The sequence below is a fragment of the Labeo rohita genome, chromosome 6 (genome assembly GCF_022985175.1).
Source record: "Labeo rohita strain BAU-BD-2019 chromosome 6, IGBB_LRoh.1.0, whole genome shotgun sequence".
Lineage (NCBI taxonomy): Eukaryota > Metazoa > Chordata > Actinopteri > Cypriniformes > Cyprinidae > Labeo > Labeo rohita.
The window spans coordinates 31,628,709-31,647,727 of record NC_066874.1 but is presented as its reverse complement, the minus strand read 5'-3'; the positions used below and the strand labels follow the sequence as shown (position 1 = coordinate 31,647,727).

The 19,019-nt window shown below is 30.6% G+C and overlaps 2 protein-coding genes across 3 annotated transcripts in view; one reads left to right on the top strand and one right to left on the bottom strand.

Annotated features, from left to right (window-relative positions):
* Positions 1-2,432: 2,432 nt before the first annotated feature.
* On the top strand, positions 2,433-6,442 carry eif6 (eukaryotic translation initiation factor 6). The gene is made up of 7 exons (XM_051113562.1): positions 2,433-2,584; positions 3,224-3,365; positions 3,468-3,553; positions 3,762-3,937; positions 4,121-4,297; positions 5,798-5,979; positions 6,068-6,442. Exons 2-7 carry the CDS (start codon positions 3,259-3,261, stop codon positions 6,075-6,077), a joined length of 738 nt encoding a protein of 245 aa, XP_050969519.1. The 5' UTR covers positions 2,433-2,584; positions 3,224-3,258; the 3' UTR covers positions 6,078-6,442.
* Positions 6,443-6,954: 512 nt separating this feature from the next.
* Positions 6,955-19,019, bottom strand: part of esyt1b (extended synaptotagmin-like protein 1b) — a 31,572-nt gene continuing 19,507 nt past the window's right edge. For both annotated transcript variants that reach the window (XM_051113560.1, XM_051113559.1), the window contains 23 exons: positions 18,913-18,961; positions 18,704-18,793; positions 17,580-17,675; positions 17,432-17,503; positions 17,251-17,337; positions 15,883-16,029; positions 15,596-15,762; positions 15,406-15,502; positions 13,365-13,477; positions 13,120-13,228; positions 12,832-13,008; positions 12,596-12,678; positions 12,425-12,473; positions 12,248-12,337; positions 12,063-12,158; positions 10,879-10,950; positions 10,657-10,743; positions 10,191-10,337; positions 9,950-10,089; positions 9,701-9,832; positions 9,340-9,448; positions 8,782-8,831; positions 6,955-8,196 (listed from right to left, as the gene is read on the bottom strand). In XM_051113560.1, coding sequence (XP_050969517.1) covers positions 8,169-8,196; positions 8,782-8,831; positions 9,340-9,448; positions 9,701-9,832; positions 9,950-10,089; positions 10,191-10,337; positions 10,657-10,743; positions 10,879-10,950; positions 12,063-12,158; positions 12,248-12,337; positions 12,425-12,473; positions 12,596-12,678; positions 12,832-13,008; positions 13,120-13,228; positions 13,365-13,477; positions 15,406-15,502; positions 15,596-15,762; positions 15,883-16,029; positions 17,251-17,337; positions 17,432-17,503; positions 17,580-17,675; positions 18,704-18,793; positions 18,913-18,961 — 2,287 coding nt within the window. In that variant the 3' untranslated portion in view covers positions 6,955-8,168. The remainder of the gene's footprint in view (positions 8,197-8,781; positions 8,832-9,339; positions 9,449-9,700; positions 9,833-9,949; positions 10,090-10,190; positions 10,338-10,656; positions 10,744-10,878; positions 10,951-12,062; positions 12,159-12,247; positions 12,338-12,424; positions 12,474-12,595; positions 12,679-12,831; positions 13,009-13,119; positions 13,229-13,364; positions 13,478-15,405; positions 15,503-15,595; positions 15,763-15,882; positions 16,030-17,250; positions 17,338-17,431; positions 17,504-17,579; positions 17,676-18,703; positions 18,794-18,912; positions 18,962-19,019) is intronic.

Sequence of the window (19,019 nt, the reverse complement as noted above, 5' to 3'; positions counted from 1 at the left end):
ATCAAACAGCAATGCAACTCCAGCTCCTCTGTCTTCTGTTGTCTCGCACTGAATTTGGCACTCGTTCGAGGAAGAAACGTCCAGTCTAGACAGTTCTTTCACTGGTTTTTAATACCAGTTAGTGCAGCATATCATAAAGCTCATGTCGTCTACCTTTCTGGTGCCCATTCGGCATTGTGGCAGGTCAGTGTCTGGATCCAGATTGTCCTGGGGCTTAGAACCAGTATCGGTTTGGACACTGGATGAAGATACTTCACCTTGCAACGCCAGATCGCCTGGATCCCTCTGCTGCTGGTCGGCAGCCGAACTGGTACTTTGATCCGACCCCATTTCTTTAATAAAAAAATAGACTTAGATTAGCTTATTTGCTTTGCATTCACACTTGCAAAAATATACATGACCCTAGACCACAGAAACATTCATAACCCACACAGGTATACGTGTAGCAATAGCAAACAATACATTGTACGGGTCAAAATTAACGATTTTTCTTTTATGATGAAAATCATTAGGGTATTAAGTAAAGATCATGTTGCATTAATATTTTTGTAAATTTCCTACCGTAAATACATCAAAACTTAATTTTTGATTAGCAACAAGCATTCATCTTTAAATATTTAGATTTTTTTGCACCTTTAGATTCCAGATTTTCAAATACTTGTAACAAACAATGTGACCCTGGACCACAAAACCAGTCTTAAGTCGCTGGGGTTTATTTGTAGCAGTAGCCAAAAATACATTGTATAGGTCAAAATTATTAATTTTTCTTTTATGGCAAAAATCATTAGGAAATTCAGTAAAGATCATGTTCCATTAAGATATTTTGTAAAATTTCTACTGTAAATGTATGAAAACTTAATTTTTGATTAGTAATATACATTGTTAAGAACATTATTTGAAGAACTTTAAAGGTGATTTTCTCAATATCTTGATTTTTTGGCACCCTCAGATTCCTGAATTTTAAATAGTTGTATCTCGACCAAATATTGCCCTATCCTAACAAACAATACATCAATGAAAAGCTTATTTATTGAGCTTTCATATGATGTATGGATCTCAATTTTGAAAAAATGACCCTTACGACTGGTTTTGTGATCCAGGGTCACCAATACATCAATGGAAAGCTTATTTATTCAGCTTTCAGATGATGTATAAACCTCAATTTCCAAAAACTGACCCTTATGACTGGTTTTGCAGTCCAGGGTCAAATATTTTAGTGATTTCTATGCACTGTTGTCATCGACCTTTTACAAAAAAAAGTACCATGGTACTGAATAATTAGCATATTCATGTACCATAGTACTCCAAGGTTCTTAATGTCACTATTAAGATAAAATAAACATGTCTCGGGTAACATTCCCGAATTCATAAGATGTTTATGTCTCACAAAACTCCTCGATTCGGTTTGAGAAACAGAGACATCATCATCTCTAACAGGACAGCAATGTATTGAGGACACTGCAAAAGCCTACATACGCAGCAAGCACTCAGGGAGCGTTTGTCACCGTGACTGGGACAATAACAGATCAATAGTGCGTTAACGAGCCGAGGCACGGCAAGACTTTACCCCACGCCGACTCCAGCCCCCGGTATGTTGCGTTTTCACAGCTCCGATTAGCTTGCGATGTTTCCAGGCAGAAAACGCGGGATGGACGTCGAGGGTCACGGGTGCACGCTGCTGCAGTGACGTTTCGCAGGTGGCCAGCTAATCGAAGTATCAACAAAAACGACGTCACGCGGAAACTCGATCGTGATTGGCTCACAAATCCATAGTGCCAGGAGAGGTGTGTCTTGTTGCTACGCAGGTTTGTAGCGGATGCCAAAAACATGTGGGAACATGGCTCGCCAGTCTCAGCCATTTAGACAACAACAGGTTATAGAAATGTAAATGTAATCATTTTTGAAAAAGATAAAATAACATATATTTATTTAATTCATATTTGTTATGTTATGGAATGAAAATGGAATCAAGTGTACCAAATGTGAGTCACTGAAGCGATCGTTTGTAGTATTTGTAAATACTTAATTTGCAAATTTTGTTAACGCATGTAAATTATTTGTTTTTATTTTCTTTTGATCTTATGCTGTACATAGTTATTTTAAAATTATAATAAGGCACTTTAAGTAAAAGTATACCAACACATATGTATCAGTACACTAATTTACAATTTTAAAAGCAAATAAAACTCGTTTTTATCTGTTTTTATTACGTTTATTATTTTTTTGTTGGCTGTTTAATTGATTATTTTTAGAATTGTTATTATTTTATTGCTTTCAAAGTTTCTGAGTGATTTTATTGAAATACTCTGCTCGACAGAGGGATATAATTTGGATTTAAATGTTGTGTCCAAAATCAATTTTTAATACTATAATCCTTTTTTAACACGAATACGAATTCTTAATTGTTTAAAGAATAAGCATGTGAGAACTTGATATTTAAGAATCAAAACAAAGGCTGCAGTGTTTCCCGTGACAACATGGATTTGCGTATTACGTCCTGTAACGCGTTGACGTCAGCACGTTGAGGAAGTGAAGTGAACACGTGGTTTACGGCAGTCCACGCTTCTCCATAGAGCGACAATCGGTAAATATAAGATTATTATTGTAACACCATGAATTTTAAAGTAAAGTTATTACATTTAGGATGTAATATGTTTTGTTAACCCGCGTTGTCATTTGATGACTCAGAATCGGCAGCGTTTATTGAACAGAGAAGTTGAAATAACTTAATTTAGCCGACTGCTAACTACCTGCTAACTAGCACTGTTTAAATGAAAGTTACTTAGAACGAGTTTAACCTCAGGTTTTGTTGAGAATTGCCTTAGTTAATCATTGTGTCCTAGAGTCCATTATGTTTAAAAATAACAGTTCAGAAGTAGATTTTCTCTAACCTAGTTAAAGCAAGGTACAAGCATGTGATTTAATCCTAAAATACAGCTATATATACTGTTTAGAAATATGATTGTTATCATGTAAAGTAATTTTCTATTGAACTATGAATATTTCTGTTTGGGATTAAATATATTTGGGATTATATATATATATATATATATATATATATATATATATATATATATATATAATACATACATATATGTGTATATATGTGTGTGTGTTTATATATATATATATATATATATATATATATATATATATATATATATATATATATTATTATTATTATTATTACCATTATGTCACTATAAATGTTGCTTGTCATCAGGTTCAGACAGCTTTGATCAGTTCAATAGCAGAAGAATGGCAGTCCGTGCGTCATTTGAAAAGAATAATGAAATTGGATGCTTTGCCAAGCTCACAAACACTTACTGCTTGGTAGCAATTGGCGGTTCAGAAAATTTTTACAGGTGAGTCATAAATGTCATAAATATATATACACACAATGCACACAATATAGTAGGATGTACAGTTCTGATTGTGATGAATACCTGTTTTTTTTCCTCTCACAGTGTCTTTGAAGGTGAACTGTCAGAAACAATGCCCGTCGTTCATGCCTCTATAGCAGGATGTCGAATCATTGGCAGAATGTGTGTGGGTAAGAAAATATATCTAGTTCAATGACTTTTAAAAAATCTGTGATACGTAATTTTTGTATTTATTGTACGTTGATTAAAATACAGACGTTCTAGCAAGAATTTGACCTTTTCAGATTTCAAGCTACGTCAGATTAGGTTTTGTTTTAATGTCCTAATACGTGATGTATAATAGATGTTGTGTGTCCATCTTGGGATGCTCTTCTGCAGGAAATCGTCACGGTCTCTTGGTGCCGAACAACACGACAGATCAAGAGTTACAGCACATTAGGAACTCCCTGCCAGATTCAGTGCAGATTCAGAGAGTAGAAGAGCGTCTTTCTGCGCTGGGGAACGTCATCGCTTGTAATGACTATGTTGCTCTAGTTCATCCTGACCTCGACAGAGTAAGAACAACAATAATGGAAGACTCTGAAATCAGCGCTTTCGCCAAACCTTAAATGGTCTTAATGTGTCTAAATTATTTCTCTCTAAAAAGCCTGTAAGATGAATGAAACCATTAGAAAGTTGAACGTTTTTTCCCAAGCTGATGTTTTTCTGTATTAAATTGAGGAAATTGTTGTCCACAGGAAACAGAAGAGATTCTTGCAGACACTCTCAAGGTGGAAGTGTTCAGACAGACGATTGCAGAGCAGGTGCTTGTGGGTAGTTACTGTGCATTCAGTAACCAGGGAGGCCTCGTCCACCCTAAAACCTCCATAGAAGATCAAGATGAGCTCTCATCACTCCTGCAAGTACCTTTAGTTGTAAGTGACTGGTCTTTAATATGACAATCATTTCATTTGGACTTGATTCAATTCTATGACATAATTATTATATATTAAATATGCAGGGGTGCACATAAGTGGTCCACAGGTTAATGCACAATTACCATTTTAGATCGACAAACTGTAATACTTTTTCTGTTCGAACTGAAAGCCTAATTCTAGGTTATTCGCTGCCATATTCAAACCACAATGCAAAAATGTGACATTTCAGTCACTAAACACTATTCAGTCCAAGCGTTAAACCTGGGAGAGCGTATACTTAGTTGTCAGCAACCCGCCAAAATAAAAGCTTGCTAATTTTAATGATGAAAATTCATATTAAAAAAAGTAAATATTATAATTTTTTTAAGTTTACTGTAAAATAATTGTATTTTTATTTGATGCTTCCACTTTATTTTAAAATATAATATTATTACCACACTTTATTATTTTATAAAATAAATATAGTCCAATGATCTTATTATCACTATTATTATTATTATTTTTTTTGTTAAGTTATATTTAATGGATCACACTATGTGCAGTGTAAGAACCAAACCAAATCTCCAAGCACTCTTATGAGAACCAGGATAAAAAAAACGTATGTGTTACCCGGTATATATCATACGAAAGTATAGGGGTTTGTATGAGTAATTCAAGAAATTAATAGTTTTATTCTGTAAGGATGCATTAAATTTATCAAAAGTGACAGTAAAGACATTTATAATTTATAAAAAAATTCTATTTCAAATAAATGCTGTTCTTTTAAACTTGCTATTCATCAACGAATCCTGTAAAATGTGTTATGTCTCTACAAAGATATTAAGCAGCATAACTGTTTTTAATATCGATGATGATAATAATAAGAAATGTTTCTTAAGCATCAAATTAGCATATTAGAATGATTTCTGAAGGAGCATGTGACACTGAAGGAGTAATGATGCTGAAAATTCAACTTTGCATCACAGGAATAAATTACATTTTAATATATATTCAAATAGAAATCAGTTTTTTTAAAATTTTTAAAAATATTTCACATTATTACTGTTTTTGCTGAATTTTTAATGAAATAAAAGCTGCCTTGATGAGCCTAAGACTTTTAAAATGTACAAAAAAATCTTCCCAACCCAAACTTTTGAACAGTAGTGTAAACAGTGATGTTTACTATGGTAAAAAATCACTGTTATTATTTCCTTTATCTGGGGTTTATGTAAAATATACATTAACAGAAAATGTTTTTGATCATTTGTATAGAAGTTAATCGTAGTTACTTATTTTTTCTTAATCTGTCATTTTAATGTCAGTGAGTGTTGATTCTAACAATCCAGATTTTCAGCCTTTTTTTATATTTATATGACAAATAAGGTGAACATATTCACTATGTCATCAAACCCTAGATTGAAGTGACTGGTAAATTCATGCAAGGAACTACTTGATTTCTGTACACTGATGCTGGCTCATTGAAAATTGTGTGCTGATTGTTTTCTTGTTTTTCTACAGGCTGGAACAGTGAATCGTGGTAGTGAGGTGATCGCTGCTGGTATGGTTGTAAACGACTGGTGTGCCTTCTGTGGCTTGGACACCACGAGCACTGAGCTGTCCGTCATCGAGAGCGTCTTCAGATTGAGTGAATCGCAGCCCAGCGCCATCGCAACTACTATGAGAGATTCGCTCATCGACAGGTATGTGATGGAAACTTAACGTGCGCCACATCTCAGTCTAAGTAATTATTTCAAAGTTAACTAAATCTCATTATTTCTTTTTTTCCAGTCTCACATAAAATGCAAATGGTTCTGAAGTCTTTGGATATTTGTGGTAAGATGCCTAAATGGATCTGGAAGGCTGATTATGTCTCCCATCAGGGAGAAAAGCACCCTCGCCTTCACATCATGAGAAAACGTGTTGTCATTATAATATTCATGTATGAACTGCTTGTCACAGTGTCATTTTGTAAAATACTAAGACAAAAGCGTCCTGTTGATGGGCTGTTTTATCTCTGTAAATCACAACTACATAAAAGACCACCTGTCCTTTAAATGGTGGCAAATGTAGAGTTTGTTTGCTTGCACAATGCAGCATCAATAAAGCTGTGCATGATCAACACAGACTGGTTTGTTCGAATATCAATAAAGGCTTTTGACAACATTCTGATGCCTTAACTGTTTTATTGACAGCTGAATATAAGACAATACATTTAGAAATGTGGCAGTATGAGTAGTGCAGATCAGCAGATCATGGCCATCTTTAGCATGGTTTGGTTCTTTGGCATTTACCAATTTGCACATAAAAACACATTGCAGCATGTTTTAATGTAGAATATAAAAAATGTGGAAATAAAACATGCACACAGTGATAGAAAACTAATGGAATGCAGCAAAATATATGTCAAGAAAAATACTGTACACTACTATTCGAATGATTGGGGTCTAAGATTTATTTTTTTCGTGTAAAAAAAAAAAAAAAAATATATATATATATATATACATATATATATAATTTATTTATTTATTTATTTTTGCCAAAGTTGCATTTATTCAATCAAAAATAGAGTAAACTAAATATTTTATGTTTTATGATATTTTATGATATAATATTTTTAGAACAGAATTTATTTGAAATAGAATTGTTTTGTAACATTATAAATGTATTTACCTTCATTGTTATTTTGATTAATTTAATTTGTCTTGATGACCCCAAACTTTTGAATGGTAGATTGTGTATAGATTATGTTTTATAAACATCATGACAACTTGAACAAAGCTCAGCTAAAGGTATTTGCGGTCAGTCTAGATCTTTTGCAGGGTTCCCACCCTTTCAATGAGTGAATTTCCATGACTTTTACAGTATCATTAAAATAGCTATTTCTGGACTCCAGTAACTTAGGTACCAATCCTTGGAATCAAGTAATTTAATCAACTTTAAATATGGTACAAAAGTCTCCAAACGGAAAAAGTCTGAGATTTGAATGCAGCTCAATGCATTTGACTCTGAATAACCAGAAATTAACACTCATTATACAAATTTCCAGGAATTTAACATTTTATGTTACATAATTTTTGCAGGCCTAGAAATCAATTTAAATTCCCTAATATGTCAAGGTTTTCACAATTATCTCTTTTTAAAAAGCCTAAAAATTAACACAGTGTAACATGCAAGTTTTAATGTCATATTTTTGGCTAAATACACATTGACTGCAGAAGCCACATAAGCCATATCGACATGTAAACAACTATTTGTCCAAACGCACAGTATGATTGTGGATATCTGCAGTGGTAACAGCAACAAGTCATCTTAAAGATTTTAGGTGGTGATGTGTATAATGTCTAAATATAACCACTTTATATTTTTGGTGCTCAAAGTTCTGTCAGTTACAATCCTTCAAAAATTTGTACATTGTATCCTCTCACTTTTAATAAAAAGAACATGAAACCATTTTAAAACATCCTTTTCCTTCTGAGTTTAAACACAAATGCAACGTCCTGCAACCTGCACAGGAAGACGAGACTCTTTCCAGCCACCTACTCAACACTGATCTCTGCAAATACGTACGGTTAACATTCAGTCATCTGATACTGAATTATACAGATATCACCAATTTATATATATCGGTCTTGATATAATACTTGATTTGTCAATACGGCAAAATGTTCAAACCACTAAGAGCATTCATATTCATCATATGAACCAGTCACTCATCTGTTGATAAATAAACAGATGAATATATATATGTGTTTGTGAAGTTATAAAAAAAAAAAAGCCAAGGGAACGTAAGCACTGGCGGCGATACACGGGAGCAAAGTTAACCTGATGAACTTCAGAAAGAGGTTTAAGGTTGGCTGTGAAGTGCTCAGGTCAAGAACACTGTGTTCTGTTAGTTCTGCTCTTCTTTTAGATCAAACCTGGCAGAAAATGAAAAACAATTTAAGGAACAGTTCATCCAAAAATAAAAATTCTGTCACTGAAGAAGTTAGACATCAGAACAAAATAAATAATACATATGTGACCCTGGACCACAAAACCAGTCATAAGTTGCAATAGCCAACTGTATGGGACATTATAATATTTTCTTTTATAGCAAAAATCATTAGGATATTAAGCAAAGATATTTTGTAAATTTCCTACCGTAAATATATCAACTTAATATATAAAACTTAATTTTTGATTAGTAATATGCATTGCTAAGAACTTCATTTGGACAACTTCAAAAGCGATTTTCTCAATATTTAGATTTTTTTGCACCCTCAGATTCCAGATTTTCAAATAGTTGTATCTCGGCCAAATATCATCTTATCCTTACAAACCATACATCAGTGGAAAGCTTATTTATCAGCTTCCAGATGATGTATAAATCACAATTTCAAAAAAACTGACCCTTATGACTGGTTTTGTGGTCTAGGGTCACATACACACAATATAATTACATGAAAAACTGATGCTTAGCGAAATTTTTCATATGTCTGTGTATTAAAAGCACCAAAACTCACCATTCTGTGACTCCAGAGACTAAGTCAACCTGTCCCAGTTCTATCTGCACCTACAAGAATAAATCAATACGTTAAACACTAAAATATTTAAAATGATAATTGAATTAAATATTATAAATATAAATTACTGTAAAATTAAATATACATTATGTATTATATATTTATATATTTTATTTTTAAACACACTGTTAAATTACAAGTGTTATAAAATAAATATAAACATTATAATATTTACTCTTGAAATTAAATAAAAAAATTAATTGTATATAATTTTATTCTTAATATATTTATTTATATCAAATTCTGTGATTTGTCAGAGTCATTTTTCTTGCTTTACAGTAAAAATATTGAAAACATTTTTTTTTTTTTTAAATTTGCACTTTTAATTTTAATTTAGTTAGATTTATATAGTAAAAGTAACTCATAATTCAAGATAAATTCTTTGAAAACAAGTCTTATTATCATACACCTTTTTTGCACATATGTAACAGTGTTAGGATGTCTAGATCTTTTAAATGGATATTCCCGTAAGACTGAAGTGAGCCCAGGTGGACTGACCTGGCCGATCACGTCTTTGTCTCGATTCATGAAGGACGAGGATGCGTTTTTCACACAAAGGCTGAGCTCTCGTCTCTGAGCTTCCTCCACACTCATATCAAACTCAAACCTACAGAACAACATACGAGAGTATGACACACACTTCCTCGGTCAAGGTCTGATAAAACTCATTTAAAACCACTTCACATCTAAGACAGATTTGCACAATGCAGTGTTTGAAGATGAATTAAACACACCATCCGTATAATACACCAATATGTGTTATTAAATAATTATATTAACACACCATCGTGCATCGTTACAATAGTACACAGTTCACAGAACGGATTACAATTCACTTAAATTTCTCTTCAAATCAAACCTTTCATTGAACTCTGGGTTCAGATTTTTCTTTTTCACACTTGTCTTTCTTTTTGTGGCCTTGCTTTTATCCGGCAGCAGAATGAGGGAGACGTAGGTGTCTAAGCTGTCCTTAGATGATGTAACCAGACCCCTGAAAAAACACACAAACACAGAACGTCCTCACTTCACCTCAAACTTCAGACTCACACAGGCAACTTGTAAACTTGAAAGACTTGGATGCTCAAAAGGGTTTATAATCACAGCAGACCTGCATGCATGGATGATCACTGTCAGCTTCTTCTGGAAGGAAAAGGAGATTTTGATCTGACCGGTGGTGGCCGTTTGCTTATTACTCAACACAGGACCTGAACCCATGGCTACTAAGGCGGCCATTTTTGAATCCAGGATCTGGATAAAACAGAAAATAATGGTTATATTTACTGCATTTTGACATTTTTTGGCTTTCTAGATGCTTAAAAAATGAGTGAAGATAGCTCAAGTTGTCTAACCTTCAGCTGTGCCCTGAGTAGGATCTGGCTCTTCGGTGAAGCTCCATCCAGATTGAGCCATTGGTCCATCAGCAGATCAGGTTTTGAAAGCAGCTCTTTGATTGGTAGAACCAAAGAGCCCATGGGTTGATCCCAGGCACTTGAGAGCTGCGCAGAATGACAATAAATCAAATGAGAGTCTGAAATAATTATAATTGAATAGATTAACCCTTCAAGTTTAAACAAAAATACTGTTGCATTCTCATTGCTGCCACAAAGGGCACAATAGAGGCATTCTCTTTCAGGTCATGCTGAGCCAGTTGGTTTAGTTTTGTTGATATATTTTTAGCATGTTAACAACTTTAAATATATATTGTCATATACTGCAGTTGCCGAATATTTGGTGATTATTATTCAGTGCATAATTTTATTGCATGCAATCTTCGCAAAATGGTATTAACTGCAATTCTGGCTAACATATTCTCACCTTGATGACAAGCATGTCCTTTTTGGGGTCGTAAACCAGAAAATCAAATGCTTCATTCCAGTGAGGAGAACTTGATCGATCACACACCTTTACATTAAGGAGGACAGAGAGAAAATTTAAATATATTAAAATATATTTGAATATTACAAACACATTACAATGTATGGCGTATAACTTCTTGTAGAACTGCATGATTGCTATTATAGATAAAAAGTCTCCTGCCTTGGTTTTGTAAGTCGTTCCTCCAAGTACAAGTTCGGCAGCAGCTTTGGGTTCCTTTCCACTTTTCTTCAACTAGACAGCAATAGAACCATTGAAAAATAATTACACAAAACTTATTATTAACAAAACTTTTCTTTACTTTTCCAATCATTAACATAATTTATAGAGATTTTATTAATAAAGATCATTTATAGTCTGTGAAATACTTATTATTTCACATAGAATAAATATAAATACAGTGATTCTCATAGCTATTAAATATATATATATATATATATATATATATGAATATAAATATATATATATATATATGTGTGTGTGTGTGTGTGTATAAATATAATATGCAAAATAAAATAAATATAAAATAAATAATAAAAATATATAAAAAAAATAAATATAGGATATATATTAAAATAATAATAATATAAATAATATAATATAAATAATAATAACAGTAATAATATAAATAATATTATATATAAATATATATACACTGCCGTTCAAAAATTTGGGTGCAAAAAAAGTTTGGGTGTTTTTAAAGAAGTCTCTTATGCTCATCATAGTTTATTTATTTGATCAAAAACACAGAAAAAAGTAATATTATTGCAATTAAAAAAACAATTTTCTATTTCAATATACTTTAAAATATCATTTATTTCTGTGACGCGAAGCTGAATTTTCAGCAACATTACTTCAGTCTTCAGTGTCACATGATACTTCAGAAATCATCCTAATATGCTGATTTATTATCAATGTTGGAAACAGTTGTGCTGCTTAATATTTTGTTTGGGACCTGTGATGCTTTTTTTTCTGAATTCTTTGATGAATAAAAAGTTAAAAAGAACAGCATTCAAAATACAAATAGTTTCTAACAATATAAGTCTTTACTATCACTTTTTATCAATTTAACATATCCTTGCTGAATAAAATGGTAGTGGTAACGGTAGTGTATACTGTTACAAAATATTTCTATTTTAAATAAATACTGTTCTTTTTAACATTTTATTTATCAAAGAAAAAAAACATCCTGATAAAAAAAAGCATCACAGGTTCCAAAAAAAAAAAAATATTTTAAATATTTAAAATACATATTTTGTAATATACATAATATATACACACATATTTTATCATTTATATATATATATATATATATATATATTCTGCGTACAAGTATATAGACTCACCGGCAGATCATGAGCTCTTTCTAAGTAAATAAACAACAACGCTGCTGACGGCACAGACTTGTTCTGGTAGGTCTGAGAGCTTTGCATCTGCATTACCTAGTGAAAAAAGACACTTCTTAGTATTAACCCAATTTTATATATTAAAAATAACCAACAGACTCTGTGCACCCTCATGAAAAACTGACTTGGTCCAGTCTGTCCCGCTGTGTTGAGGTGGGAAGCCATTCCAAGACCAAATGCACTCGACCATGTTTTATGTCATTCAGAGTAAACCACTGCAAAAGAGAAAGGCAGCAGGGAAAGGTTAATGTGCTTATTATGTTGTGATCTTACAAACCAGAGCCAAAGAGGTGGATACTCACTTCATCATTGTACTGGGAGCTGATGATATGGCCAAGTTTGAGCTTGAACCTGAACACACATGAAGACAAAGTAAAACGTCATTTATTTGATAAATATAGTAAATGAAATAAAGTGTTCCAAAAAATTGGTTTCTTAAGACTTAAATGAGTAAAAAAGGTAAATGTACTAACCTTCCAAGGAAATCATCAGATTCAAAGTCCTTATCATAGACCTCAAACTTCACGTCTAGATTGTGATCAGGACTCAGAATCAACTAGTTAATAAAAAATGGAAAACAACTATTATTATTTTACAGATAATAATTTGAAATATTTAGGAAATGGGCACAAATAGAAATAAAACATAGTCATTACAGACATTTCGGCGACACTGTGATTTTTCAAACTACATTTCCCAGCATTCCCACCTCATACATCTCGTTCCAGGTGGGGTTGAGGTTCTCCTTGATCACATGACTCTTAAAGGTTGTGTCTCCGATATGGATCTTGACATACGGGTCGCTCTTGCCTTTCACCATCCCACCCATCATATTGTCCTTCGCTACCAGATCCTGAGCTTCCAAAAGATGGATACGCAGCACCCCCTATAGGACAGATATTAAACAACAACAACATTTGCTAATGTGATCTTGCCAAGTAAGACATGTTCCAACATGCTTATGTTGATCCACCAAGTTTGAGAAAACAACACTCGCCTTGGTGCCAAAGTTGGGGTCGTGGCTGGTCTTTTGGGGTCGTACGTCTGTAGAACTACTGACTTTTGACTCCTCTGCGGGAACACTGGGAGAAACCTTTTTGTGAGACCTGTTTAATATGAACAAACACATATAAATCAATCTTTATATGATGGCTTGTCATTATTATGATTATTAATAATTTATTACTTTGTTAACTAAAGCTAAATCAGGTCTAACAAAACCATATCACATATTTAACTCACTGCTCCTCTGGTTTTTCCATGTGTTTTTGCTCCTCATGGGCTGATCCAAATGTTTTGACTGGTTCCATGTATCCACTTCCACTGGTAGTGGAATCAGGAACTCTGCTGAGATCCTAAAAATCATAAGCATAAGTAATCAGAATAATTATTATAATTACAGAGTTATTATAGTTATTAAAGTGAACTAAAACTAAAACAATAAAACAAAACAACTTTTTGTTACTCAAAATATATGTGAACTAAAATAAAATAAAATAAAATAGAAGAAAAAATATTTAAAATAATTGAACTTATTTTATTTCTGTTAATTGCTAAAGCAACATTTCTCTTTTTAATTTATATTAACTTGATATAGTAAAATAACTAAAACTTAAATAAAAATTAATACAACTATACAGACTATATAAAAAGAACTAAGAACAATGAAAAAAACAGATGACATGAAAACAAAAAATAAAAATATTTAAAATAATTCAAAATAATAAAAAACTATAAAAGTTTTTCATTTATACTAAATGAACACTGGTAATAATCTTTTTAATGAGCAAATATTTTAAATGAAAGCTTTTTCAGAGTAAAAATAAAATAAAATTTTAGTCACTTTCAACAAAACAATAATGTTTATTGTACCATATTTAATATTTTTTTAATAAAAAATTCAAAAACTAGTTTAATGTTTAATGTACTAAAATAACTAAAACTTAAATAAAAATTAATAAAAACTATATAGACTATATAAAAACAACTAAGAACAATGAAAGAAAAAACAGATGACAAAACTACTAAAACTTAAACTAAAATTTAAATTAAAATGAAAACAAAAAACAAAACACAAACAATTTTAAAATAATTCAAAATAATAAAAAACTATAAAAGTATCTCAATTATACTAAATGAACACTGGCAACAATCTTTTTAATGAGCAAATATTTTAAATGAACGCATTTTCAGAGTAAAAATAAAATAAAATAAATAGTAAATAATAAATAATAAAATAAAATAATAAAATAAAACAAAATAAAATAAAATAAATAAGAAATTCAAATAAAATAAAATTAAAACCACTTTCAACAAAACAATAATGTTTAATGTACCATATTTAATATTTTTTTCATAAAAATTTCAAAAACTATGTTTAATGTACTAAAATAACTAAAACGTAAACTTAAATAAACTATATAGACTATATAAAAACAACTAAGAACAATGAAAGAAAAAACAGATGACAAAACTACTAAAGCAAACTAAAATTAAAATAAAAAACATTTTTTTTTTAAATAATTCAAAATAATAAAAAACTATAAAAGTATCTCAATTATACTAAATGAACACTGGTTATAATCTTTTTAATGAGCAAATATTTTAAATGGAAGTAAAAAAATAAAATAAAATAAAAAACATGGTCACTTTCAACAAAACAGTGATGTTTATTGTACCATATTTAATTTTTTTAATAATGAAAAATTCGAAAAATGGTATAATGTTTAATGTGTATATATGTGTATATTTAATGTTAATGTGTAATGTCTTTTTAAATGTAAAAAAACTATGAAACAAAATTAAAATAATTACAATTAATGCAATAAATTAAATCGTTTATAATATTATTTAATAAATTCAAATTAAAATAATGACATTATGATTCAAATTATTAATAATTTTCATTATTTTAAAATGAAATATTATATAAAATAAATTAATAATTAATTAAAATAAAATCTTTTAAGTGAGTTATGCTTTATATATACACACACAGACACACACACGTTTACTTAGCTATCTAAATGGGGACATTACTTAGACTTCTATTGCTTTATATACAGAAAACCAAGACCTAGCCCGACCCCTCACAGAAAACTTTCTGCATTTTTACAGTTTCAAAAAAAAAACTTTGTTTACTTTATTTTTATACCAGTTTTACAAATGAGGACGTCCCCTAAGGGAGGCTTTAGGAGATTTTGTCAGGTTTTGCTCTCTTTTGGATACAAATTTGTCCCCAAAATATACAAGGAAGTACACACATACACACACACAAACTAACCTCAGTGTCAGGCTGTGTTTTCGGGACAGATGGCGTGTGATGTTCTTCAGGCTGTGATACGGGTACTGGTAAAGTAAAGGCTGCTAGTTCACTGACCCTGGTGGTCACAAACACAACCAGTCTGGTTTAGTTTTCAAAATAAAACTATATGACATTTATGAAACCAGTAATCATAACAAAACAATCGAACCCTTTTGTAGGCTGCGTTTTCTTCTCAGGCTCCTTACTGACTGCAGCTTGTGGGTGTTCAACAGGAACCGGTGCTTTTTCTTCATGCTGTTCAGCCATCGAATGCTCTTCTTCAACAACAGGCTTTTTACGATGAAGGGCACTTGTATCCAAACTTGAGTCCAAAATCTGATATTAAAGTAGAGCTATTTAGGCATTTGTTTTTTATTTTATGAACTGAAATGCCAATTTGACTGTATTTAGTAAATTATTACAATTTAGAAAAAGCATTAGGAATCATTGTTTGACCTTAAGTTGTGCCCTCAGCAGGATCTGACTGTCAGGACCTGCTCCATCCAGACTAAACCACTGGTCCATCAGCAGATCTGGTTTTGAAAGCAGCTCTCTGACTGGTAGAACCACAGACCCTAAGGGCTGCTCAAAGGCACTTGAAAGCTACAAAGAAACAAGAGAAAAAGATGAGCAAAGATAATAAAATCCATTATGATTGTTTATTACAAAAATATAAGGGACTTTGATGCACAAGGCGTTCATGGGCTATATCAATATCGAAAATTCAAGTTAAAATGTATATTAATGTACATTTTAGATCCTGTAACTAGTTGTCATTTTCTAAATGGTCCAGCTGTGTTACAAATAATAATATGACATGAATATTATCATGAATATTAAATAATATCATTACGGATAATACAAATAATTAGATAATAATAAACTAATAATACATTAGAAGTACAAATATTTATTATAGTTTCTCAATATGTGTTCTACATCAATTCTATGTATTTAAATAATAATAATTATTACTATTATTATTTTTTATATTTATATTTAAAATATATGTTTATTCAAATTTAAAGAAATTATAAAAACGTAAAATTTATTACAATTATAGTCATCATAGTAGTAGTAGTATTGTTATATATATTGTTTTTATTTAAAAATTAATTTAAATTTAAATAAATTATATATATATATATATATATGAAATAATACTAAAAATGACAATTACTATATTATATATAATATAAATAATTGATGTAATGTATAATAAAAGCAGCAAGCATAGTAAGTATAAAAGGATAATTAAAATGCTATTTAAAATAGTTGTAGATAAATTATATAACATCAAACAACCAAATATAGTGTTCTTAATATGTGTTTTACATAAATTCTATTTAAATAATAATAATTATTACTAATTATTACTATTATTATTATTATTCATATTTATATTTAAAATATGTTTATTAATTCAAATTTAAATAAATTATAAAAACTTAAAATTATTACAATTTTAGTCATCATCATCATCATTATCAATATTATCATTATTGTTATTATTATTGTTAGTAGTAGTAGTATTGTTATATATATTGTTTTTATTTAAAAAATAATTTAAATTTAAATAAATTATATATATATATATATATATATATATATATATATATATATATATGAAATAATACTAAAAATAACAATTAATTACTATATTATACATAATATAAATAATTGATGTAATATATAATAAAAGCAGCAAGCATGGTAAGTATAAAAGGATAATTAAAATGCTATTTAAAATAGGTTTAGATAAATTATATAACATCAAACATCAAACAACCAAATATCTAAATATCTAAACTCCATCTATTTTACCTTTACAATAAGAATCTCCTCTGTAGGGTTGTGAACCCGGAAGTGAAAAGCTTCACTCCACTCGGGAGACGTGGAGCGCTCGCACACCTTTAAACAGATCAGCAAATAATGTTGCTTATATTAAGAGTCAGAAATTGAAACTAAAATGAATCTTTACAAAAGGCACAACCTTGGTTCCCACCTTGGTTTTGTGAGAAATGTCACCTAACACCAGCTCTGCAGCAGCTTTAGGCTCTTTTCCACTCTTCTTCATCTGCACACATGACACAGTATTATAAAAAGTATAGAGTAAAACTGTATTTGTATGTGATAATGTGTGTAAGACGTACCGGAAGGTTGTGAGCTCTCTCCAAGAGGATGAAGAACAGAGCGGCTGACGGCACAGATTTGTTCAGGTACGAATGCTCTGACTGCAACTGCAGAGCCTGATGTGGAGAAAGCAAGAAAATATATTCTAACACCAAATTAAACTGTCCAAAATACATTTACATTAAACATACTAAAACATAAATAATAAATGCATTTAAATAACATATTTAATTATTTAATTTTAAAATCATGACATCAAATGTAACAATTTATCCTGATCTTACATGCAAAATGAGTAATTCAATGTATTATTCATTAATGCATTCTCAAAGACAAGCTAATCTTGACACTTTGTATGCATACAGCACAAATCTCAAAAAGAAAATTAAAAAGCACTACAAACTACAAAAACAGACAATTAAATTACATAAATATATTAAAAATAATATTTTAAAATTATTTTAAAATTTAACCATCAATATAACACTTTACTGTGATCATACAAATTTAGTCTCTAAATTTATTATTTTTCAATTTCAGTTAATTATTTTTACTGACCGTCAAAATCAAAAATTTCAGGAGGTACAAAAAATAAATCCGTTGAAAAAGGTCTAGATGTTTTGCATACAGACTATACTACATTTAAAACTCAAAAAACATCATGCATAAATCTGTATAATCTAATCTAGTATAATATAATATAATATGTGACTCTGTACCACAAAACAAAGTAGCATGGGTGTATTTGTAGGAGTAGCCAAAAATATATTGTATGGGTCAAAAGGATTGATTTTTCTTTTATGCCAAAAACCATTAGGATATTAAGCAAAGATCATGTTCCATGAAGATATTTTGTAAATTTCCTACCGTAAATATATCAAAACATAATTTTTGATTAGTAATATGCATTGCTAAGAACTTCATTTGGACAACTTTGAAGGCAATTTTCCCAGTATTTAGATTTTTTTTGCACCCTCAGATTAAAGATTTTCAAATAGTTGTGTTTCAGCCAAATATTGTCCAATCCTAACAAACTATGCAGATTTCATGTGATGCATAAATCTCAATTTCAAAAACATTTACCCTTATAACTGGTTTTGTGTTCCAGGGTCACATATAATATAATATAATATAATATAATGACCTTTTGTAGTCTGTCAGGTTGTGTTACTGTGGGAAGCCACTCCAGAATCATATGAACACGTCCATGTTTGACATCACTCAGAGAAAACCACTGACACAGAGAAAGAAAACACAATAAAATTTGCAAAACTAAAATTCAACACGTCTAAATTGTTCAAAATCGGAACATTTAAAGAGAACGAGGAAAGATATCAGTGATGAATCACTCACTTTGTCAGTCAGATGGGACTGAATGATCTCCTGTAAGCTGATTTTCACCCTGTGGCCAAGCAAAATTAATATCCAAACATCTATTACATAACATGGACAAGCGTCAT

What these genes read in the sequence shown, in the direction of transcription:
- eif6 (XM_051113562.1), top strand. Translation starts at nt 3,259, where the DNA reads ATGGCAGTCCGTGCGTCATTTGAAAAGAATAATGAAATTGGATGCTTT. An exon ending in TTCATCCTGACCTCGACAGA is followed by an intron (nt 3,938 to 4,120) that starts GTAAGAACAACA and finishes TGTTGTCCACAG; the next exon opens with GAAACAGAAGAGATTCTTGC. An exon ending in TCCTGCAAGTACCTTTAGTT is followed by an intron (nt 4,298 to 5,797) that starts GTAAGTGACTGG and finishes GTTTTTCTACAG; the next exon opens with GCTGGAACAGTGAATCGTGG.